Below are 25,001 nucleotides of genomic sequence, written 5' to 3'. Positions count from 1 at the left end.
AGAAAACACTATTTTTTTTTTTTTAGAATGAAAAATCAGCCCAGTTGCCTGGGAATTGATATTTTCTATTGTTTAAAAATAGTGGCCAAGAAAAATTGGTCCTCTGACCTAAAGTCTCTGCCACCAACTCCACATACTGTTTTATGATGTACTTCATAAAGTTCACTAAGTGCAAGAAAGAATAAATGCATCCACGTCAAAAATGTTAAATGTACTACGTGGAAAATCAACAGTGCAATTCATTTCTTTCTAAAGTATTGACTGTTAGCTCCGTAACTAAAAATACCAAAGGGGAGCAACTGAAATACTGTGTAAATTTAAATCCTGTTTTGGGGAATACCTATTGTCCCTGAACAATTTAAAAGTTCAGCAGCTATATATTAAAATGGTTTGAAACTTCAGATCCTTCAGGGATCGTGTCCCAAAGATCCAATTATATCAAGTTTTTTTAAAAGTTGAGACAAAGAGTGAACCACAGTTTCGCCAAAATAACTTCAAAGAACTCATAAAAACAAAGTCTTCCATTCCTCCCTGTCCATCCTCGCTATATCAAGACACTGGTACTTGGATGATTACAGTGTGGAACATTTAACAGTATATAGAGAAAAGATATCCCTAGGATTCTAAGATGTGTATTGTTTCATTTGTGAAACTACTCCCTAGTTTTCAGAGATCCAGGGAAGAAAATTTACTCTTTAAACCACTTGTCTCAACAAATAATCAGAATTGTTACTCAATATGCACATGTGGAGAGGGCCTTAAAGCAACGAACCCCCAGTAGCAACGGACACACCTAGCACCCAGATATTGCTTTCCAAATACAATTCTCAACTAAAAGAAAACCCAGCTCCTTCGAGAAATGGCCGATACCAAGGCTGGAGCAGGAAAAGGGCAGGATGGGGCACCTTTCCACACAGAATGTAAGGAGGCCTCAGAGAGTGATCAGGATAGTTCAAAGGGCCATAGATGCGCCCTCGATGAGGCCCATAGGCTAAGTCTGGGACTATTTTGAACATCAAAATAAATAATGGTAAAAATGGATTATAATCCACAGAATTAAATAAGAATGCATGAGTTCTTGGAGGGAGGGAGGGAGGGAGGGAGGGAGGGAGGGAGGGAGGGAGGGAGGGAGGGAGGGAGGGAGGGAGGAGGGAGGAGAGGTGGGTGTGGTAATAGATTACGATAGGTAAAATGCTATAGTCGGTCAACTTACATACCACAGTTGTCATAGGTAAAAGCTGAATGAGAAACAGAATATTTACATGGTGTCAAAGTATCTCGCCACAAACTACGTAATAATTTCCAAAACAAGATAATAACAGCTTCAAGCAGGGAAACCTGGAGGAGAAACACCTCAACCTCACCAGTAATGGCACAAACGGACTCTACCTGCCTTCTGGTCGATGCACTGAGGACACTGCATCACTTCTGTGGTTTTGCTACCAAAACTACGTAACCCGAATCTGATCATGAAGGAAAGCCAGACAAAATTAAATTGAGGAATTTTGTGCAAAATAAACACACTGTATTTCTAACTGAAAAAGTCAACATCAGGAAACAAACGGGCTAAAAGGCTAAGGAATGTTCCAGGAGATTAAGGAGATGACAGCTACGTGCAATGATGCCAAGTATGACCCAGCACTGAGTGTTGTTAAACCCAGGAAAAACTGAGCTCTCGAGGACATTACTAGGACAAAAGACAAAAATCAAATATTGGACATGTTTAGGAAAATAGATAAAACCTGAATGGGCTGTGGATTAGACGATAACACTGTATGAGTTAAATTTCCTGAGCTTCGTAACTGTACTGTGGTTATGTGAGACAGTGTCCTCGTTCTTAAATACCAAAGTAGTTAGTGTTAACGGGGCAAAATGTCTCCAACTTAGCCTCAAATCGTTCATAAAAAATGTTTCTTAAAAGTTCACAAGGTGGGGGGCAGCAGACCTGGTGCCCAGCGGGCATGTGGGGCCTCACCCTGTGTGTCGCCTCTCTGCACCTCACCAGGACAAGGGGGGTGAGGGATGGGGACCTGGCCAGGGGTCTCAGGACCTGGGTCCCCGGTCCCCTAGGCGTCCTGGCAGCTGGGTTCGCCATGTGCATCAGCTTCCCCACGGAGCACTCGCCCCCACCACGGCAGCTGGGCGTCCCAGGCCTGTATTGAGGCCTCGGCATCCTGCTCCACCGCTCTGTCCCCAAGGCAGCCGGCCAGTGTCTCAGCAGCAAGCTGCTGGGCACCTGGGCACTGGCGCGGCCCGAGGCCACAGTGGTCGTGTGCCCCGTGGAGACCATCAAGGTGAAATTCACCCACCACCAGACCTCCCCCAACTCAAGAATCTTGACAGAATAAATATACATGACCTAAAAAATAGAGCCCCAAGATACTTGAAATAGAAAGTGACAGAATTAGGGAGAAATAGACAATTCGATGATAGTTGAAGATGTTGGTACCCTCGATAACTGGTAGAACTAGATAGTGTCTCAACAGGATACAGGATACTGTTTGGTTGTTAGACATTTTAATTGTCTTCCCTTTGAGGCTATTTCAACTGTTATAAACCAGCCTGTGTGTGTCTTTTGGTACATGTAAGTGCACATTACTCTTGGGTATATACTACGGAGTGAAAACATTAAGTGATAGAACACGTTTAAGTCACCTTCAGTAGACAGTGTTCCACAATTTTCCAACATGGTATGAAAATTTAACCACTATAAGAAATATCAGCTTCCTATTGCTGCCTAACAAAGTAACCTTAGTGCCTTAAAACAATAACCATTTCCTTATAGCCCATGGATGTCTGGTTCAGGAATTCTGACTGTTTAAGGGTCAATGTCTGTGAAAGAATGTGTAGTATGAGGTTGGCAAGAATTTTTGGATTAGAGGGTTTTTTTCCCCTTTAAGTAGAAGTTGGTTTGACCTGGGGTCAGAAAGAATGGGCTGATACTCTCAGAATGAAAAGGCTCAGTGAAACTAAAAGGCAGGATACATCTGTGATTAAACCTAGAAATTCAAAGAGGAAGTTGTCAGGGAATTTACAGTCTAATATTGAAAGTTACATATAAAAAGGACACCTAGCCCTGGCCAGTGTTGCTCAGTGGTTAGAGCATTGGCCAGTACACTGAAGGGTCAAGGGTTCAATTCCCAGTCAAGGGCATGTATCTGGGTTATAGGTTCAATCCAGGTCGGGGTGCGTGCAGGAGGCAACCAATCAATGTATCTCTCACACCAATTGTTTCTGTCTCTCCCTCCTTCCCTTTCACTCTCTAAGTATCAATGGAGCCCGGTCGGCATGGTTCAGCGGTTGAGCATCGACCTAGGATCCAGGAGATCGAGGTTCAATTCCCATCAGGGTACATGCCCGGGCTGCAGGCTTGATCCCCAGCAGGGGTCATGCAGGAGGCAGCCGACCAATGACTCTCTCTCATCATTGATGTCTCTCTCTCAACCCCCTTCCTCTCTTTGAAATCGATAAAAAAATTTTTTTTAAAAATCAATGGAAAAAATATCCTCGTTAGGATTAACAGCAGCAGCAAAAAGAACACCTAAAAGCCCTCAGATATTACGCACAAATATACAGAGGGCCCATGACAGCTTCTCCCCAAATGACTCAAAAGATTCCAAGCACACTCTGGAATTAATGAACAAGCAGAGGCAGGCAGTTGGGCACTTTTGGTTTTTAAAGTATAACTAGTCCATGACTCAGAAGCGAAACGATTTTCGTAGAGAACCAGTGAAAAGCAATGCACTACTTCAGAAGAGCTGGTCATGCAGCCTTTATTTACCACTTTGCATCTTCTTGGGCACGGGTAGGATTTCCCTTTCAGATAAGACTATCACATGCTTAGCTGGCCGAGTACATATTGCAGAGGATTCTATGAAGACTTTGCATATAAAATACAAAAATCTGTTACATATACACCCATTAACAACCGTTTGTACATTGCAATGAATGCCAATGTCAAAATAACTCCCTGTACTTAACGAGCAGCATGAACATATTGGGGCAGCGGCCGGAAGAAACACCCCAACCGGCAGTGTTCAGATCAACACGGTCACATCTTTTTTTCTTTCCTTTTTCTTCTTAGTAAATACACAAGTAAAAGATAGCAGGGGAAAGCAATGGGGATTGGGTGGCAGTCCGTTTCATTGTGCAGGTAAACTGCATCACAGGCAGACACACCGGCAATTAGAAATCGGACGCAAACAGTAAAGAAACTGCTGCTCTTTATCACCAAAAAGACAATGTTATACCACTTCCATTGTTTTGACCAATCGCCAAACTTCAGGAACTTCCTTTCCACAAATCAATACATTTACGAAGATGTATCTGGTGTCCTCATTCCAGGAACAAGGAACTCAGTAATTGGACTATCTCAACCAGCTGCCTGTATGACAAGTGGCACTGAATATTCCTAGGGGAAAAACCATAAACACCTGTTCCAGACAGCTTTGGAAAATGACAGAAGACAGAAACGTGCACGGTCCTCCCATTTGTTCACCAGTGTCGACATTCCACAGCCACAAACTCTGTTTTTAACCCTTTTAAATACATTTGTGCACACCTGTGCACACAGGCTGCCTCGGGAGACCATGGCTCAGCCTTACTTGCTGTGCAAAAGACGTGGCTGGTCAAGATGAAGGCATGAAGTATATAAGTTAGAAAGCTGAGAGAAATTAATTCACTAGCACTAAGCACTAAGGTTCAACTATGTTAGCACCTCTCTCAGCACCATGGGAAATTCCCAATGTGAAATAACAGAAAGTTTAAAAAGCATAAAACTTGATGAGGCTTTAACATTTCCTATGGGCCATGAGCACAGTTCTTGCCCTGACACTCTTAGTTTCTGATAAAAACCTGACCTACCCTGCATGCTTGCTTAGGAAGAGCAGCCCAGGTACTGAGATAAAAGTCAGAGGGCACTTAGTGGAAGGGGGAGTACTGATCAGGAAAATACCTGTGAAGCCGTAGCTTTCTGAAAAACATCCAAAGCTGATTTTTCCTTAAGCAAAAGCCGTTCTCAAGCGGAAGTCCAAGACGGGTTCCTTAAAACTCATGATGCTACTAAAACTCAATTATATTTACTAGCAGCTAAGAGGATGTTTTGATAATAAACACTTAAATTTTCATTTGTAAACCCCTTTCCCAATCAGAAGCAACCTCATACAGCCAAGTTTAGGTACTACCTATGGCACTGTTTTTCAAGCTGAACAGTAACCCATTTATGAGTCAGGAAATAAATTTAGTGAGCATTTAAAATAGAAGGGGTGAGGGAGGGATCAAAGTATATCACACACAGAGTCTGAATTATTTCATGAAACATTTATTTTAAAGATTTCATATTCGTTCTCTCTCTCTCTCTCTCACACACACACACACACACACACTCTTTGTTCTGAGTCAAATGTGAAAAGTTAATTTCTACTGTGGGTCACAGTCAACAAAGTTTGAAATACATGGCTCAGCAGAGACCACCAAAAATAATGAACATGAACTTTTAACCCTGGTGTTGGTGTCAGTAAGGGGTCAATAGTGAGTATAAACCAATTTTGTGCTTGGTATCCAAGGTGAGCTACAGTGCTCTCAGTTTACCTTAAACTTGTTTCCCCCTTACCCTACACCCTCAGGCAGGGGCATGAGCAGTACAAGCGAAGGAAGAAACCCTAACTGTAATAATTTACTTTGCGTGGTATCAAGCATTCCCAGATGGCGATTTAAAATGCTTTCCTTTCTACCTTAAAATCACAATGTTAGCATAAAAGTGGATATAAAATTTTAAGTGGCTTTTATGGTTTTGAGGTTATAAATGGTCTAAATCATAACAGTCACAATTTCATTACTGGTTTGGGTTTTGCAAAATAAGCAACCACAGACAGAATGAGCAATCTTGTCCTAACTACCTGCATCTGCCTGCAAAAGGTCAATCAGCCCTGGCCCGTGTGGCTCAGTTGGCTGGAGTATCATCCATACACTGAAAGGTCGTGGGTTTAATTCCCGGTCAGGGCACATACCCAAGTTGCAGGTTCAGACCCTGGTCCGGGCACATATGGGAGACAACCGATCGATGTTCATCTCCCACATCAATGTTTCTCTCTCTCCCTCTCCCTTCCTCTCTCAATAAAATCAATAAAAAAAATAAATCCTCAGGTGAGGATTTAAAAAACAAGAAAAAAAAAGGATAATGAACTATCACATGGAGACCAAATTCTCCCTCTCAACCAGTAAAGATGCTAAACAATTATTTTCTAAAAACCAATCATCTAAACAAATGACAAGGCCATGCTCAGCTTCTGAATTTCAAGAATCCAATGATGTCAGTTCAGTTCAGTTCAGTTCAATGTGGTTCAAGGACTGTTGTGTGCACTTTGTCTTGGGAGTGTCTCAGGTAGGCCAGGGTTAGCCCTGTTTGGAGAGCAGGTCGTCAAAGAAAACTTCCTGGGCAGGTCATCAAACACCCGGATTCCAGCCTTAGCACAGGCCTCAGAAAGGAAGCTCTGTCATTGCATAGCCTATTTCTTCAGGTGTAAAGCACAGGGGTTAAACGTGATTTACAGAGTCCCTTCAGTTCTAAGATTTTTATCCAGCTTGCTCTACAACTTTGTCTATTCCTTTAATAATAGCTTTAGTCTTCTCATAACTATTCCCATCAGTTTTACCCAAAACCACCTCTTGAACATCCATGTTCCATTAAGCTCACTCAGCCCAAATATTTGAAATATCAAATAAAATAAAGCTAATAAGGAACAAAATTTTAAGGCATTTTTTTTATTTCAGCCAAGGAATGATGCATGCTACAGATTAATCTTTACTTTTCCCACTTGGTTTTTCAAAGAATACCACCATTTCAACCCCAATGAACATGGCACTTGTTTGTTTCCTCCCCTTCTAAATTATTCCAGATTTTCAAGTGTTTTTTTCAGTAATGATGCTTTCTCCTGCAGCTCAGGTCTGCTGTCTGTCTCCATAGTTGCTAAAGACTCAATCAGGAGTGCTCTGCATTCAGATGTCAAGCTTTCCCACTGTTTTGATTCTGAATGGAAAGAGAAAGAACAAAAAAGGATTCCTCACAGAACAAGAAGGCAAAAAATGCAAACTAGTCTTTCTGCTCTTCCTTCATATATCATATCCCCCAATAAATGCAAAGCAACCTCCTGATAACAATTAGGTATATAACGATCACAGGTTCAATAGCTGTCCCAAACCCTAACTGCCGACAATAACCTGAGAACAGGGAGTCACATCCTCTGCCTCTGCTGGTGGACAGAGAGAATCTAGGGATGCTGAAGCAGAGGGAAGTAGGAAGGCCGAGGCAAAGCACAGTGACAAAAAGGCCATCAACAACACAAAAAGCCTCTTTAAGGTATGTTCAGTTAAAAAATCTTGAGCCCAGCCGGGAGTGGCTCAGCAGTTGAGTGTCAACCTAGGATCCAGGCGATAGGGGTTCGATTCCCGGTCAGGGCACATGCCCAGGTTGTGGGCTCGATCCCCAGTTGGGGGCATGCAGGAGGCAGCCGATCAACGACTCTCTCATCATTGAAGTTTCTATCTCTCTCTCTCCCTCTCCTTTCCTCTCTCTGAAATCAATAAAGATATATTTTTAAAAAAAACAAAAAAAAAAACCTTGAGTAAATTTCACAATTGCAAAGTCAGTTTCAACAGATGACATTTCATTACTTTCTTTAAGGGAAGCATCAGAGAAACTCAGAAAGTAAAGATCCTAAATCTTAATCTTACTTATGACATTCTGCCACTTTCTAGTGATATGGTTTCAAGCAAGTTACTTCACCATTTAGCCTCATTTACTCATCTAGAATATAGTCATGCATATTTGGCCAACGGTATGAATTCAGTGATCTAACTAGGAGCCCAGCTCTTTCAGTTCAACAAGCAAAAAGGCATTACAAGGTGGGCAGTGTTACTGAGTCTAAATAGCCTGTTTCATGGAGCCCCAGGAGAGGTGCTGTAATTGCTAAGCAAAAACAGAGAAGTAGAAATTGCAGATATACAGGACCTGGAGAAAACTGCTCCTTCTTCCCCATTCTTAATCCATGGGGTTAAAATAATTTAAAAAAGGAGGCCTCTGTTTTAAATCAGTAACAGATACACCACTGGAGAAAATGTTTTCTTTTACCATTGACACAACAGGCCATTAGAAGAAATCTTCTTCATAAGAAGGTTAAAAAAAGAAAAACAGGAAAAAAAGTAGGATTAAGAAAACTGCTATCAAATTAGATGACTTGGGTGGGTAATTGTTAAAATGCTTTCCTACCTCCACTTCTCTGTGTGTCATTCTGTTTATTTGTGGACAGTGAGCTCTACTATGCACTGTCAACCCCATGCCATAATAACCAAGATTAAATCAGAATTCACACTGGAAACAAAAACTATTATTCTAGGATAACTACAGCTTCATAATACATAAAAAGTATAAAAATAAAATTTAAAACACTTAATAAAATTGAAAGGTTTTAGCTTTGTCTCTCCCACGTGGATGTGCATATACATTAATCTGTATTTTAGAGTCTATGCTTATTAAAAGCAAAAACAGAAAATAAAACAATTTCTAAAGCATATGCCATAACACATCCTGGCTTTCTGGCCCTCCAGTCAGAACTATCAGGAACTCACCTTCAAGCCTTTTAAGCAGCAATTCTACCACAGATAAAGCTTCTGTTCTCACAGACGAGTAAGTCTTGTTTTCTAAGAGGAAAATCACATGATGAACGTTATTTGTTTTATCTGCCTTGTAAAGAAAAGCTCCAAGATTAAGTCAGTGTTACTGGAAGATGTTCAGAAATTACAAATTCAGGGAAAGACACACCTTTTCTTAAGTAAGCTCCCCTCTCCGTGTTATCTGTCATTAAATACTTGAAATGTACTGCGTGTCCACATTCCTTACTTTAAAAAAAAAGTCAAGCAAATATATAAATCACCACAACAAATGGCGGTATTTAAAGGACCCATTTTAGAAGTGGGAATTCAAAAGACACTATCTCAAACACATAGTCATCTTCTCATAATGCCTACGAAAGCTCTTCAGGTTTGCATGAACTCCTCATTTTAACGAAATTACACAACCCAGGGTCAAGGCCAAATTGGGGACACCAGCCTGGGACCCTATAAAGACTAGTTTCTTAACTGCCAGTTCTTTATCCAAAAGCACACTACCTCCAAGATTTACAACTGAAACAAGCTTCCTTGATATCTACTCTAGACACAGCATCTAGTTCACGGTGAAATTGTCTACTGAAAAAATTAACACAACCAAATCCGCCGCAAGGAAAGCACAAGATGAGCTTATAACATCCTGTTATGCTACAAAGTACAGAAGGGCTTATAGGAATAATGGTGACCTGTCAACAGGACACAGGAGTTAGCTTGAAGGGGCTTCCACTGGCCAAATCTGGGACAATTTGAGCAACAAAGTAATTAAGAAAAATAATTAATTATAAATCAATTGGGGGAAAAGGAATACATGAATCAAATCGATAATAAAGAAATAGGGAGAGGGAGGGATCTTGCTTATGAGAGGATGCAACTGTAAATAGTGTGAGTTAGTGCTGGGGTTAGAAAGTCATCTTAGTAAAAACCAGTTCAGGGAAAATCATCAATGCATGCTAGGTCCAGAAGACATTCTAAGGAGGAGCAGCATGTCTGCAAGGCCTTAAGTGTCTTCTCCCAGACTGCTTTCTTAGATGCAGTTTTGAGGAAGAGCAGGTTATTTGAATGGTCTTAAAGTATGTTCCCACAGGCTGCTCATTAGACACAAGGGGGGAAATAGTAACTATACAGTAGAGAAAACTGAATAGTACCTTGACCAGGTAACCAAAATTAACATCGCCAGTGAGGGCAGATGGACACTGTATGCCTCCTGATGTGAGGCACGTCACTTACGGAGGGAGTATCCCAACTGGGAAGTCATGACCTGGATCTAATCATGAAGAAACATCAGATAAACACCAAATGAGAACCACTCTAGTTAAAAAAAGACTGGGGGAAGAGGGGAACTTTTCTTCAAAACTGTCGATGTCATATAAGACAAAGAAAGGCTGAGGAAGCGTTCCAGATTAAAAGAGAATAAAAAGATATGACAACTGCATTCAATAAATGACCCTGGACTGAATTCCTTAATGGAGAGGAAGGAAAAAATTCTATAAAAAACATTAGTGAGTCTACTGAAAACCTAGAATATGAATGGTAAAGAATTTCATTTAAAAAACTGCATCGCCCAGCCAGGCGTGGCTCAGCAGTTGAGCATTGACCTAGGATCCAGGTGATCGGGGTTCGATTCCTGGTCAGGGCACATGCCTGGGTTGCGGGCTCGATCCCCAGTCGGGGGCGTGCAGGAGGCAGCCGATCAATGACTCTCTCATCATTGATGTTTCTATTTCTCTCTCTCTCCCCCTCTCCTTTCCTCTCTCTGAAATCAATAAAGATATATTTAAAAAAACAACAACACCCAAAACACCTGCATCAACGTTATACTGCCTAGGTGCTAAGTGTACTGGGTGATGTAGGAGAATGCACACTAAATAACTTAGGAGCAAAGGGGCATGGTGTAAGCAGTAACTTTCAAATGGTTCAAAGAAACTATGTATATAGTAGTGCAAATGATAAAGTCAATAGGGCAAAATGTTAACAGGTAACTTTGGTTAAAAGATATGTAAGTATTATACGTATTGCTGTTTGTTAATGCCTTGACTGGGCCCTTCAGCAAGGGACAGTAAGGAAACCGAGGCACAGGCTGATGGGAAAGTCACCCTTCTCCGTGGCAGCCCAACCTCCCCGCCCTATGGGCCAGTGTTGTCTGTGTCTAAGAGCTCAGCCTAGCAAGTCATCAGGCTCAGGTTTTTGTTTATGCAGCTTTTTTAAAAATTAAGTTTATTGGGCTGACATTGGTTAATAAAATTATATAGGCTTCTCAAATACACGATTCTATAATACATCGTCTGGATATTGCATTGTATTTACCACCCAAAGCCAAATCTCTTTCGGTCACCATATATTTGACCCCCTTTACTATCCCTCCCCCCGTTCCCTCTGGCAACCACCATCCTAGTGATTAATTTATATATAGAGAGAGAGAAACATCAATTTGTTGTTCCACTTACTTACACATTCATCGGTTGACTCTTGTTACGTGCCCTGACTGGGGACCAAATCCACAACCTTGGCGTACGGGAACAATGCTCTAAACAACTGAGTTATCTGGCCAAGGCTATGAGTTTTTGTTTGTCTTGTTTGTTCTTTTGTTGCTTTCAACTTCATATCATATAGCTCAACAACAATAAAACAAACAATCCAATTTAAAAATGGGCAGAGGACCTGAACAGACACTTCTCCCAGGAAGACATACAAATGGCCAAAAGGTATGTGAAAATACCCTTAACTTTATTAGCTATTAGGGAAATGCAAATCAAAACTACAATGAGATACTACCTCCCACCTGTGAGAATGGCTCTTATCAACAAAGCCAGTGATACCAAGTGCTGGAGAGGCTGTGCAAAGGAGCCCTCATCACTGCTGGGGGAATGGAGGGTCCTCAAAAAATTAGGAATAGTTACCACATGACCCAGCAACCCCTCCTCTGGCTATCTCCCTGGAAATCTGAGAACATTTACACAAATATGCGTGCACCCTTATGTTCACTGCAGCATTATTCATGGTGGCCAATACATGGAAACAACCAGTGTCCCTGATGGACGCTAGAATAAAGATGTGGTACATGTACACAACGGACTACTACTCAGCTATAAGAAAAAATACTGCCATTTGTGACAACATGGATGGATCTTGAGAATACCAGGCATATCAAAGTCAGATGGAAAAAGTCAAGAACCATATGATTTCACTCCTACATGGGATATATATGTACTATTATTGCAACTTTTCTGTAAGCTTGAAATTATTTCCAAGTAAAAGTTTTTAAAAAAATACTATCACAATGATTATTCTAATATAGGTGTTAAAATCCTATTATAGTTCCAGGTTAATATATTCCAGTTTGGGCATACATACTGAGTACATTAAATAGGACAGTTCAGTAGTGCCATAAACTTAATTCCTAGCACAAGGTAGGAAATATCTGAAGCTTAGCTCCTTGACCTTTAAAATTAGGGCTCCTTATCAAAGTCAGTTTACCACACTCACCTAAAGAATATGTGATTGATTTACAAGTTTCAAGGAGAATTTCAGCCAAAGCCTCAGGATCGGCATGTTCTTCTTCCAAAAGCATTAATCTATAAAAATTGGAAAGCAAGATACAAATGCCAGTTTTAAGAAATATTCCAAAACTTTTGTGGCACAAATAATTTCTATCTGCATGTATCACTTTCTGATGTCACTCTAGCATTTAGTTTTAAATTTTAAGAAGTTCATTGATTATATATAAAATGCTAAGCGGGGGAAAAGACAAAATAAATGACTAAACTATAAAGCAAATTACCCCTGAAAAAAGGCATTCATTGACTGTAGGACTCCTAGCTGTACTTTCCATGTGCTGAGTTTCAGCCGTTCACACATCAATTTGCATAGCTCCTGCCGATAACAACCTGGGAAAAAAGACAGAATGGGACAGAGCAACAGGACAGGGAGTGTGAAGGAGCAAAAGACAGAGCGAGTGAGGGACAGACCGAGGGACACATACAGGGACAGACAGACATAGAGGGGCAGAGAAGGGTGGAAGAGAGGGAGACAGAGAGAGGAGGGGGAGGGAGGAAAAAATAAAACAAATGCCTTTAGTTAAAGCCATGACATTTCAGAAAACAAAACAAAACAAAAAACTCCACGGTGACTTTGTGGCCAATTACCAAACAAATTCCCCTGATCAGAACTTCCCCCATGAAAGTCCTATATAACTGTTCATAAATGTTCATTTTCAAAGCAATATCCTTCTCCAAGGAACTGACACAGAATCTTAACCACACCCCCCTTTCCTATAAAACACCCTGAAGGACAGCCACAAAAAGCAGCACTCTGGAGGCAGGGAGCTCGGGCCAGGCAGAAGCTTCTGCAGGTTGTGTACCTACCAAAAAACAGCAGTACTCTATCCCAAACCTGCTACCAACTACACTTGTAATTACATTCTATAATTAATAGTGCACTAACTGATGAAGCAGGAGTAGAAAACTCAACAAAGTCATTAGTTTATAAATGCTGTAAAATTTAGTTCAGTTCACATATGTAAAGATAGATGGGATAAAATGTACAAGAATTCTGCACTGGAATTGCTTCATAAGAGACTGTTAGAGTCTTTTCCTACTACAAAGAAACAAAAAGCAGAAATTGTAGGTGATACCTTGTAAGATGTATATGAGAAGCCAATGTATAACAGTTAAATTCTCAAAGGCCTTGGTCTTCCCCTCAATAACCGGCGAATGAATGCATGCTTCTATGCCTTACACTAACATAAACTGCTGCTTTGTGTATGTGTCATTTTTATATAATTCCCTACTTTTTCTACCCCAGTCAAGAAAAAGTCAGTAGTCCTAATGGCATCAAAAAAGTAGATTTCCACTGCAGTCCATAACTGATGCCAAGACATAAGACCATTTACAAATCACTGTCTTCTGGGAAATCCTTCCTGCTCATAGCAAAGATACTTTCGAAAGCTCACAAAGAACGGCAAGGCACAAAGACAACCTTAAGTCTGACTTAGACACACCCACGCACAGGTGATCAGCACACTTTTTGTAACATCCAAGCATATTAAGACGTCTGGTGGGATACAGCGCAGAAGCTAACACAAGGCAAACTTCCGGGGAGCAGGGTCCCAAGTTCAAGACCCTGTCAAAGGACTCCTAGCTGCAACCTAACCAACAATAAAGGTTTACTGTTCATCTACTTAATCCTTTGGAAATACATGTCCAATTCTGAAAATCTCTCAAAAAGTTCCAAGGTTCTCAGTGAAACAGAGATGTGACTTGCTTACTGAAGATTTGTTTACTTACAAGGCCATCAATTCTGAGATAAAAGGACCCCACTAATAAATTCTGTGGATTTCTCAGAGAACAGTATCACAAAGAAGAGTAACAGAATTCTTTTTACAATCAAACTATCTATATATCATGGTTGTTAAGGGCTGAATGTGTCCCACAAATTCATATCTAAGTACTAACCCCAAGAACCTCAGGATGTGACTGTATTGGGAGGCAGCATCTTTAAAGAGGTCATTAGGACGGGCAGGAATCCAATATGGCTGGTGTCCTTATAAGAAGAAGAGATTAGGACACAGGGACACAGATGGCTATTTATAAGGCAAGGAGAGAGGTCTCAGAAGAAACCAACACTGCCGACACTTTGATCTCAAATCGAATTGTGAGAAAACGAATTTCTGTTGGTTACGCCGCCCAGTCTGTGGCACTTTGTTACAGCAACCCTAGCAAGCTAATACAATAGTCAACAGGATTATTTGCCCGTGTAGGAGTAAAATTTATGTTGGATAATTCTCACTATTAACCAAACACGCTGTACAAGGAACAATAATCTGTCACACAGAACATCTCTGCTCTCATTAAGTAGCCTCTGGTTCCAGCCCTTCACCAAGTGCAGTTCCGGGGCTTACGCTGCGTCTCCACGCTCCGGGGCCAGGCTTTGCCCAGGCTCTCGAAGGCACCCAGCAGGGATTCCAGCTGCAGCTCCTTTTCCTTCTCATTCTCATCCTCATTTTTCGTTGTCCGAACTCCAACGCTTTCAGGTGAGTTCTAGGACATGTCAAAAAAAAGGAAAGCAAAATATAATTTTATTCCAAAATTACAGGTGTACTATTAAAACAATCAGGGTGCCAAAGTAGATGTTAACCAAGAATTAAATGCTAAATTCTCTGGCATGAGTTTTCCTATTTCTAAAAAGAATTTGTAACAGGGTACTACAACTCTCTGATAAATATGGGGAATCCTTTCATGGAAATCTGTTAAGCAAAGATAAAAAAAAATACTGTATATGTAGTATTTTGAGCACAACATAAAAAGACTTGCATTAGAATCGTGGAATTAAAGATGAAAGGACTTGATAATGATCTAAATCCAAACTCCCAGTAAGAGGGAGACAGGCTAGGAAGTGATTCATGCAGCTAGCTGGTGATATCATCAATTCAAAATATAAGTCTCCCAAATCCATTATTTAGGTACCAAATTACTTAAACAGCCTTTTTCTCAAAGAAAACTACTACAAATTAGCAGCAACACAAGAAATAAGAATGCTATTTAAACTATTCCATGTTTCACAAAAAATAAGTAGGTAAACTATATCCTTCTTTAAAACAAAGTGCTTCATGAAACTAAAGTCTTTTCTGGATCAAACCCCCCACCCCACAAATATATGGCAGAGGCAATTAACAGTGACACGCTGAGCTCCGTCTTCACTCTCGGATGACTGGGGGTGGCTTCTGCACATGCTCATAAGGCAAAGCTGGTAGGGTGGGACAAAAGTAGGTTTAATGTCGTGGGTACACAAAACAGAGTTTACTCTTCTATTATTATTTATTTATTGCTTTTTTTCCATACAAACAGTATGATAGAGACCATCATTCATTCCAATATCCACTCCCAGGAACTCAGTATTCCTGTAGCCTAAAGTTTCCTGGCTTGCAGGTCAAAACCCCTGCAACAGACTCATCTTTCTGCTTTGTTTTAAAAATAAAACTAATCCACTCTCCCCTCTTCCCACGGAGGGCTAACACACACCTAGAGTGCAGCTCTGCAGCAGGTTCTGGCTAAGTCCTGGCCAACAGGATGGAAGTGAAAGCACCATGCAGCCGCTTCCAGGAGCCTCCTTAAGAGAGAACTGCCAAGCCTACTTTGGTGCTTCACCCTTTCCTCATCTCCTTTGCCATCACCTGCTTGGGACATAGATATGCTATAGACCATGGGGACAATGATTTTCTGCTACTGGCAACTATGCTAATCCTAAAATAAAATATGCAAAGAGAACACAGGAAAATCTTTTCTTTTAATTTTTAAAGTACAAACCAGATTTAAGAGGATCTAGGTGGTCATTACCTTCTTGATGAGAGGTATGACAATGTCAGAAAACTCCTGGAATCTGTCCTCTTTGGTGGCCTTCAAGACATCCGCTGCACAGCTGATTGCTACAATCTTGTATTTGGGATTCTCTTTGCAACACTCCTTGAGAACAGCTTGGAGAATTTCATTTGTGCTGGGCTGATTGGGCACAGGCTTTTCCAGCTCCGCACTACAGGATCCATACAAAAGCATCAGAATAGTTAATAGAGGCTGCAGCTTTCAGGTTCAGTTTAACAAATGGCATCTTCCCTGAAAGAATATTTACCTGCAAGCTGTTACCACACAGGCAATGGCTTTCAACAGTTCTTCCTAAAGGGTTGAGAAATGAGAGAATGCTATTAAGCACATGTGTGTCATTCACATTCTCTCTACTATGACAATTACCTATAATTTCATAACTATGACAATAAAAATTAACTAGAGCCGTCTTATCTGTAAGCTCTTTACTGTTTAATAAGCACAACTACAGAAGCAGAGAACCATAAAGCCCAGAGAACTGCCTTGTCCAAGGTCACACAGGCAGAAGGGTCAACCATGGAGTAAGAACTACATCTGACTCTTAGTCCAGCACTTCTACAGTACTGCACTGGCCACCACTGACTTTTACAGCATCAAGTAGACTGGTTACATGCTGCCACAATCCCATTTCCCTACTGAGTGTTCACTATAAGTATCCCACTATCGCTCTTATATAAAAAATGACTGTTGCTAATTCATAGGCCCCAAAGATGGGCATCCTCAGGTCGAAGTTTAGACAGCTCATTTTGCTACTCAATTTCGCATGTGCCCAATCGTGATCTGTGCATGAGGTCTCCAGGTACAGAAAGGTGACCACTGGTTTAAGCCTTCTAAACATGATAAGTAAAAATCAATCTCCAGCACTACTGTGCAGTGTTCAGGACACATGGGTTGCACTGTAATGAAATATCACTTAACCAGGCAAAGTTCACCCAGTTTCCCACTGGCTAGAAAAACAATCCACCTGATGTCCCACAAAACCAGATTCTAATTTTTACAGGAAACAAAAGATGAGGTCACCATCCTTTAAGGAGACGTGAAATGTAACCAGGCATGAATGGCTCCTTTACCTTTCCGGCCCACGTTCTTCCAGCGAGGCCTTGCAGTAACGCCGTCAGTATCATTCCCAGATATGGAGGTACTAGGGAGCTGGTTTGTTTTGCAATTGATGCCATGGCAATTGCACCCTGGGCTTTCATTTTCCAGGACTGAGACTGTAAAGCCTTCTGGGTAATAGCAATCAACTCCTGCAGGTATAACCGAATGCCACCAAAGGAACCTAGGTTATAAAAAGCAAAATTAAAGCAACTTTTAAGTGACCAAAAAAATTTTTTAACTGATTTTTCTTTTCTAAGTCTGGAAAAAAGTCAGTGATCATCAGTCTAAAGCAGTGATTCTCAATGGTTACATTACACCACTCTCTAAAAGTGGTGTTGTGATTTATCTCTATAACAGCAGGACTTTATGAACTTGATGTCCATGAGGGCATCATGCCAATGGTCCTCATCCACTGATACACATAAAAGCAAAAAAAAAAAAAAAAAGAGAGAGAGAGAGAGAGAGTAGAGAAGCACTACTCTAAATAATGCTTTATGCAGCGTTGAGAAAAGTCCGGCCCGCAGGCCCTATCATTTGGTCTGGCCCTGCCAACGCCTCACCAAAGAAGCAGTTCCGGCCATCACATTAGGGGTGAGTTATGACCAAATATAGCAGGCTAATTTTAAGTTGATAATTTTGTATGGCCCATGAGTGATACTGTAAATATCCAAATGGCCCTAGGCAGAAAAAAGGTTCCACGCCCCTGCTCTGAGGCAACATAAAATCACTATTCAGTCTCAATTAAAACTCCACTCTGCTGGGGCAGAGCTGCTACTCTCGCTCGGGGGCAGCAATGAGGGAAAAAAGAGAACTCTTGAGTGCCAATCTTGAGAACTCACATAATCTGGACACAGGCTCAAAAACAAACAGAACCCATGCTGTTAAGGTCCTGGGAAAGTGACTACAGGAGTTTATGAATAAAAATATGAGTAAAAAACTCCAGCTGTGGTTCTGAAAAAACAGGCTGAATTCATAGGTACTGTTTACTAACCAGGTACATTCTCCTGCCACACTTCAGTCCACAAGTTGCATTCGTCTTTTTCTGACTTCTCCTCGTCTGCAATCTCATGCATCCCTAGAAATGCCAAAGGCAGAACCTCTTTGGCGTGGTTCTTCAATACGTCAGGGCTGTAGCGTCCAATGGCGTGAACAGTCAAAGCACAAGAGGTCTTGTAGATGGGTTCTGACGAGAAGCAGAGAAAAACCACCACCTTTATAACACTTGATGTTTCTAAGGGTAACTACTAAATAGACTATTGCTCAATCTATCAGTAAAATCAGTGAGAAATGATCCTAGCAAAGCACTTAAAATCATAGAGGGTTAGACCTGATTTACAGCGTCTGATTAAGTTGTTAACATCTAAATTTAAAATAATATAAATATAAAAAAGGTACCGTCTTTCTCCATATACCAGCTATTGAGCTTCTGCAAGAGTTTCTCTGTGCTGCTATCCCGTGAGGTCTGAAAAAAAAGGAAACAATTCTCTCATTTCTTTGTAACTATCAAAGTATAATTACTTAACTAAGCAAGAAATTCGACTCACCCGAACTAAATGGCCCATGGCAAATGCACAGGATTTCTGAATTACACTGTTCCGATCTGTCAGGCCACTAAGCAAAGCACTCATAAGTTTACCTATCAGAAATAAGGGAGAAACATCTGATGCCTCGGTGATCAAATGTTTTGCTCTGTTCCCAGAAACAAAACAAACTTAACTCTGTAATTAATGCCTGACTTATTTCATGGTAGTTTAGAACCCTTGTATGTTATATTTGTACTATTTGCCTGATATAAGATTAAAAATTAATCTGTGTCTAGAATATTGTGAAGAAAGTTGAAAAAATGAAAGCTAGGTACATAAAGTTCATTAGGCCATCTGGGAGCCAGTCTAAGAAGAAAAAAATGCTGATGTAAAATTAGCTGTACAGTAAAATCCTACAGGATAGCAGACACTTTCACCTTCCTGTACCACTAAGAAATAATCAAACACTTGTAAAACAGTGAAAACTTGCTAAACTTGGTCATCCTTTACCTCCTGGGAACAAAGAGATAAAGGTAGAGGAAGGGAAAGTATATGGGATCACAAGCATGTTGGGATGATGATTCCTTTCCTTTTTAAAACCTTGTCACACAAGACATGGCCACACAAAAATGTCACCACGCAGGGTTTTCACAAACTCACCTGAGTAAGGTGTTAGGTCCTGGGGACACTGAGTAGTTAATGACACAATGACACTGGCACAGCCTCCCTACAGGGTTACAAAGGCAAAGGTCTAAATTTGATGGTCACAGTTGCTCTCAAACCCCTTGTTTCAGGTGGGTGTCAAAGATTCAAAAATAAGATACACACAAAGCCTAACACCCCCTCCATGAATCAATCGAGAAAAAGGAAAACTCTTATTTTAAATTAGCCCATGCAGAGATTTTTTTCAAAACCTCCAGCAGGAAGATGGGTGCTCTCAGACACTGCAATTAAGAAAGAAAACTGGTTCAATCTTTTGGGAGGGCAACATATGTCACCTTCTCCATCCTTGTTCTAAGATTTCCAGTTCTAGAAATTTAACCAAAAGAAATAGCTTCACGTGTCCCAAGACATTCAGCAGAGTGCTTTGTTTAATATCAAAAATGCTGAAAACAGCCCGGCCAGGTGTGGCTCAGCGTTTGAGCATCGACCTAGGATCCAGGAGATCACAATTCGATTCCCGGTCAGGGCACATGCCCAGGTTGTGGGTTCGATCCCCAGTCGGGAGGCGTGCAGGAGGCAGCCGATCAATGACTCTCTCATCATTGATGTTTCTATCTCTCCCTCCCTCTCCCTTCTTCTCTCTGAATCAATAAAGATATGTCAAAAAAAAAAAAAAAGGCTGAAAACAAATTAGATGTTCCTTGATGGATTAAAATACATGATGTGACAGCCACACAACAAAATATCATATGGCCATTTAAAGAGGACGTTGTAGAAGACACATGCACATAAAAGAGGCTGGGAGGAAACACTTAGAAATATTAACAGCAATGACCTCTGGGTGGTAAACTTAGGACAATTCTTAATTTTTCCCTGATCTATAAATGCTAACTTTTTTAAGTACAAGTGTTAATTTTGTCAGGAAGAAAAAAAATGTGAGTTGTTTTTACAGTATAAGAGATTATTTGTTTTTAGAGTATAAGGTAGGGTCTGATCCTTGAAAAATCTTGGAAAGACATTTTCCTACCTAAACACCCGCTGAGCCCCTCTGTGAAAAATGCTAACCACCACCTAAAAACCACATGCCCTGATAACTGGATAAGCATGTACATGGCAACCAGGGGACAGAATTAATTCCACTGAAACAGACAATATTTCTTAAGTTACATGTTTCATTTCCTGAATGAGTTACATGTCTTATTAATGCAACCATAAAAACAAACCAGTTAACATAAAATATTAGGTTTTATAAAAAGAATATGAATTTCAATCATAACGGCTGTTATATTTTTGTGGCCTAAACAAATGAAAGTTACTCTTGTGAAAAATACATTTACGTACCTTAGTTCCAAGACCTACGCCACTTCTGATCAGTTCACATAATCTAGGAACTAGTTCGCCCAACACTGACACATCAAGATATTGCAGGCACTTTTGGAAAAGAATAAATATAAAATTAACCTTAGCAAATAATTAAGCCCATACCACACTTTCAATTAAGTGTAAAATATGTACCCACTGGATTTGACATGAAGTTGAAAAATTGCCAGTTTGATTTTGCTCTGATTTCAATGTTAAAAGCACCATTGGATTACAAACAAAACCCATCCGTCGGTGGTTCAACAGTAAAAACAAAACAAAAATAATGAAAAACACTGACTTTCTAAAGGAGAAAATAATGTTATCCAACAAAAAAGATCTCTCTGGACCTACTTCCTCTGTCAATCCATGTTTAGTGTAAAGGACCTACATGAAAACTGACCTTCAGTGGGCCTGCCCTACCAAACCATCTTATTAAAGTTGATTTCTTAGCAAATTTGTGGTACTATATTAGCTTTAAATGCAATGAAATATATTCTATTATTAATGAGTGAGCAAATCCACAAGGCATTTGCTAACTATTCCTATTTCTTTAAGCTTTCTTTCCCCCTCCAAAAATCCAACTAAGACATAACATCCTTAGACCAACCTTTGGTAACAGTACTCCCAGTAAGCAGTAAACAGTATCTCCTTTTGTCCAGCCTTGTAATCTGCTTAGCAAAACTATTTGCAGTCGCTCACGAGCTCTCGGTTAACCACTCCAGGGTATGCACGGCAGAGTCAACTTCAGTGGCTTTAGTGACTCCTAATCCAAGAGTCCAGGAACTTAGAACCTAGCTGCCAAGCAGCTCTTTTCTGCAAATCCCTTCCTATGACTAAAGACACGTATCCATACTGCTCAGCTCTCTTTCCTCCCTTCACGCTGCCGGCCTCACTGAGCACTGCCGGCCTACAGTGTCCTAGCCCCCCAGAGACAAGGTTCAGGCAGAGAGAAAAATCTGAGTCTTGCTAAACAGGTCAGAAGATACTTAGATCGTTCCAGAAATCTTTTAATATATTGTCCTCTGATAACACAACTATGGAATAATGGATTCTAGTATTTGGGAATTATTTATTTCTTTTAGTAACAGAGAAGAAAGAACTATAGCAAGAAAAAGCTGAAGTCACAATGCTGCTCAACTCATCCCTTAAATTTCTACTTCATTTAATGTAACCTGGAGACTGAATAATTACACTCTAAGGTGAGCAGACACACTTAACCTTTCTCTTTACAGTAGGCACTGACCATGTTGATTGTTTCCATCATGGGAGAGGATTTGGCAGCACTGAGTCGAGCACTATCCATCGCAGCCTGAGAACACAAATTGAAGTCATTCAGCACATTCAATTAACTAAGAAAAACCTCTACACGCTCCCATGAAAGGGCTTTATGCCAAATTCAAGAATCTTTTAAAAAATAATGTATTAACAAAGTCAAACGTAAGTCCAACTCTAATTTCTTCTGACCTACACTCAATCATTTCCCTGTAGAGGCAGCAGCTCCCCACAGGTGAGAGATTCAGACGTTAGAAATTAACTGCCCTCAGAACTTAACATAATATGGCTCTGGGCAGGTCCTCCAGCCTGCTTGAGCCTCGGGCTCTCCATCCATTAAATAAAGGAATACACTAAGTAAATTTCTATCTAAGGTTTTTTACAAATGTGTCTAAGCAACAACTAAAAATTCATACACCTATTGCTTGAACTTTGTAAAGGGCCTTCACGTTACACTGGTATTTTAGTCTGATAGTTGTGCTGTAGGAGAGGTCAACACTATCCAGATATAGTAAATAAGGAAAGTAAGGCACACAGAAATGACTTGCCCAGGGCTACAGAGTCGGGACTATTAATTTCTGAATTCTCAACACCTAGAAGGTTGGGGAGCCTAGGAAGGGGCAAGATTACTGCTGAAAGAATGGAGAAGAAACGGCAATATTAAAGGCAAAGAGAAAAGACAGTAAGTTATTAGAGTAGTGTAGGCAAGTTAAAAATCAAGTAGTCAACTGAGAAGAAACATCTGCAATCTACATGACAGGGGTTTGATAGTCCTAATAAACAAGGACAAATGTAAAAACATAAATAAGTACAAAAACAGGCATAGAATAGAAACACAATTCACAGAAGAAATAAAAATGACTAATACAGTATAAAAAACAATGGACAACAATAACAACAGCAAAGTGTAAATTACAACAATGATTCTTAGCAGATCGATACTATTCAACGTTGGTTTTAAGATATGGAGAAAATAGAACATTCACAACATTTGATGCCACAAAATCTCTCCTACAGAAATTCAAAACCACCTCATTGTGGAATACTAGGCACGCATTAAAAGGAATGAAATAGGTGTATATATGCAGACATGATACATTGTTAATGACAAAAAGCAAGCTGCAGAACAATATTCATAGTCTGATTCTATTTTAAGATTAGTATGCTTGTTTGGTTTTATAGCCTATGATTACAAAAGAATTTGGTAAAAAGACACAGGAAGCTGTTGACAATGGGTATAGACCCAACCCCTAAACAAATAAACAAATATGTAGAAAAAAACTGTGTTAAACAAATGTTAATGCATTTTTTGGATGGAAGTGTCTTTTTCATCTAAGTCACTGAATAGTGTATGAGCCTTCTCCCTACCCACCCTATAAAAGAACATTCCCTGTGGTTACAGCAACTGAGCTCTTTCCAGAGTGGAGAAAGTACCACTCAAGGCATGCAGTTTGTCTAAGGACAAAGGAAGACTGTTCAGATGGACCCGGGTCCCTTCATGGGGCTCTTCCCTCATGATACTTACCAAAATGCCTGTGTTGTCAACTCACCTTTTCTTGGTCTGTAGCTCGGAGACTCAAGTAATTGAGAACCTGGGGTTCCAATACACTTAAGGATTCTAGCAGAGCCGGGATGAGTTTTGGTGCATGTGGTTTCAGCATGGCTCCTGCACTTTTACTGATCTTCACAAGGGTGTTAATGCTACAGACACACAGAAAACACAGAGTCCTTTTAACAGTAAGAAGAAGCCCGACAAATCTAATCATGGGGATGTTTTGCAGTGTACTGCATTCAGGAATATGCTCAGTTGGTTATAGAGCCTGGTCTTAGCACTATTTTTATTTTTTTTTTACTTTCTAGTATAGAAATTTTCACACATACATGAAAGTAGAAAATATCATAAGTTAAATTCTATGCTCCACTCAGTTCAACAATTAGCAATGTTTGGCCAATTTTACTTCATTTATACCTCTGCCGTAATAGACACAGACATACTCTTTCCCCTGCCATTGTATTATTTTGAAGCACATCCTCTAATACTTCAGTATCACTAAGAGGAAAGGACACTTTATCACAATCAAAATAGCAGTTCATACCCCAAAAATATTAATTTTTTCATATCACTTAATATCCAAACTTCCGTTTCACAATTGTGTTCAAGTGTTTACTGAAATCAAACCCAGAGTCCACCCACATGTGGCAATTTACTATATTTCTTGAATCTTTTTTAACAGTACGCTCTCTCCTTTTTCTAATAATTTATTTGTCCTCATTGATTGTATCCTGATGGTGTCACTTAACATGTTTTTTTTGTCTCTTGTACAGATCAATCGAGTTCAGGCTTAATTTTTTTACAAATGAGAATCTTTCATAGGTGGTGCTCCACGTGTCTGTTCCAGCATGTCAGAATGTGCACAACACCTGCTCCTGGTTTCTTGCTGTTAAGAGTGACAGTGGGTTCAGGTTTGGTTGGCCTGAACCATCTATTATAAAGTTCCCCACCAGCCTCTTACCAGTGGATTTAGGAGCAATGAATTTTCATTACCTAGATTATTTTACTGAGAATAGCAAAATGATGACATCCTAATTTTATCATTCCTTTTCATTTGTTAGGTGAATCCTTCTAAAAATAACTTTGCCTCACCCGGTTGGCATGGCTCAGTGGTTGAGCATCAACCTAGGATCCAGGAGATCGAAGTTCGATTCCCGGTCAGGGCACATGCCCGGGCTGCAGGCTCGATCCCCAGTAGGGGGTGTGCAGGAGGCAGCTGATCAATGACTCTCTCATCATTGATGTTTCTATCTCTCTCTCCCTCTCTCTGAAATCAATGAAGATTTTAAAAAAATAAAATAGAACTTTGCCTCATCAACTATGAAATACTGTTGGTGCTATCAATTTGATCTAATTTTAAGAGTGAAATATATTACTAAATGGTACAACCAACAAGCAAGCTCCCAAGGACCTAAGGCATAAGAGGAAGATGTGCTTGCCGGGCACAGAAACCAGTGAAAAATTTTTTAAAAACACTCTACTCAAGGTTGAGGC

The 25,001-nt window shown here is 40.3% G+C and overlaps 1 protein-coding gene across 4 annotated transcripts in view; it reads right to left on the bottom strand.

The window, feature by feature from the left end:
* Positions 1 to 3,752: 3,752 nt before the first annotated feature.
* ECPAS (Ecm29 proteasome adaptor and scaffold) overlaps positions 3,753 to 25,001 on the bottom strand; it is an 85,914-nt gene continuing 64,665 nt past the window's right edge. For all 4 annotated transcript variants that reach the window (XM_081150684.1, XM_081150683.1, XM_081150685.1 and 1 more), the window contains 15 exons: positions 23,506 to 23,656; positions 21,927 to 21,992; positions 20,663 to 20,752; positions 19,319 to 19,385; positions 18,680 to 18,771; positions 18,531 to 18,597; positions 18,127 to 18,318; positions 17,108 to 17,316; positions 16,285 to 16,328; positions 15,996 to 16,188; positions 14,561 to 14,699; positions 12,443 to 12,548; positions 12,148 to 12,236; positions 8,626 to 8,697; positions 3,753 to 7,027 (listed from right to left, as the gene is read on the bottom strand). In XM_081150684.1, the coding sequence (XP_081006810.1) occupies positions 6,888 to 7,027; positions 8,626 to 8,697; positions 12,148 to 12,236; positions 12,443 to 12,548; positions 14,561 to 14,699; positions 15,996 to 16,188; positions 16,285 to 16,328; positions 17,108 to 17,316; positions 18,127 to 18,318; positions 18,531 to 18,597; positions 18,680 to 18,771; positions 19,319 to 19,385; positions 20,663 to 20,752; positions 21,927 to 21,992; positions 23,506 to 23,656 (1,717 nt within the window). In that variant the 3' untranslated portion in view covers positions 3,753 to 6,887. The remainder of the gene's footprint in view (positions 7,028 to 8,625; positions 8,698 to 12,147; positions 12,237 to 12,442; positions 12,549 to 14,560; positions 14,700 to 15,995; positions 16,189 to 16,284; positions 16,329 to 17,107; positions 17,317 to 18,126; positions 18,319 to 18,530; positions 18,598 to 18,679; positions 18,772 to 19,318; positions 19,386 to 20,662; positions 20,753 to 21,926; positions 21,993 to 23,505; positions 23,657 to 25,001) is intronic.

The sequence above is a fragment of the Miniopterus schreibersii genome (genome assembly GCF_964146895.1).
Source record: "Miniopterus schreibersii genome assembly, chromosome: 11".
Classification (NCBI taxonomy): Eukaryota; Metazoa; Chordata; class Mammalia; order Chiroptera; family Miniopteridae; genus Miniopterus; species Miniopterus schreibersii.
This window is presented reverse-complemented; position numbering and strand designations above follow the sequence as displayed.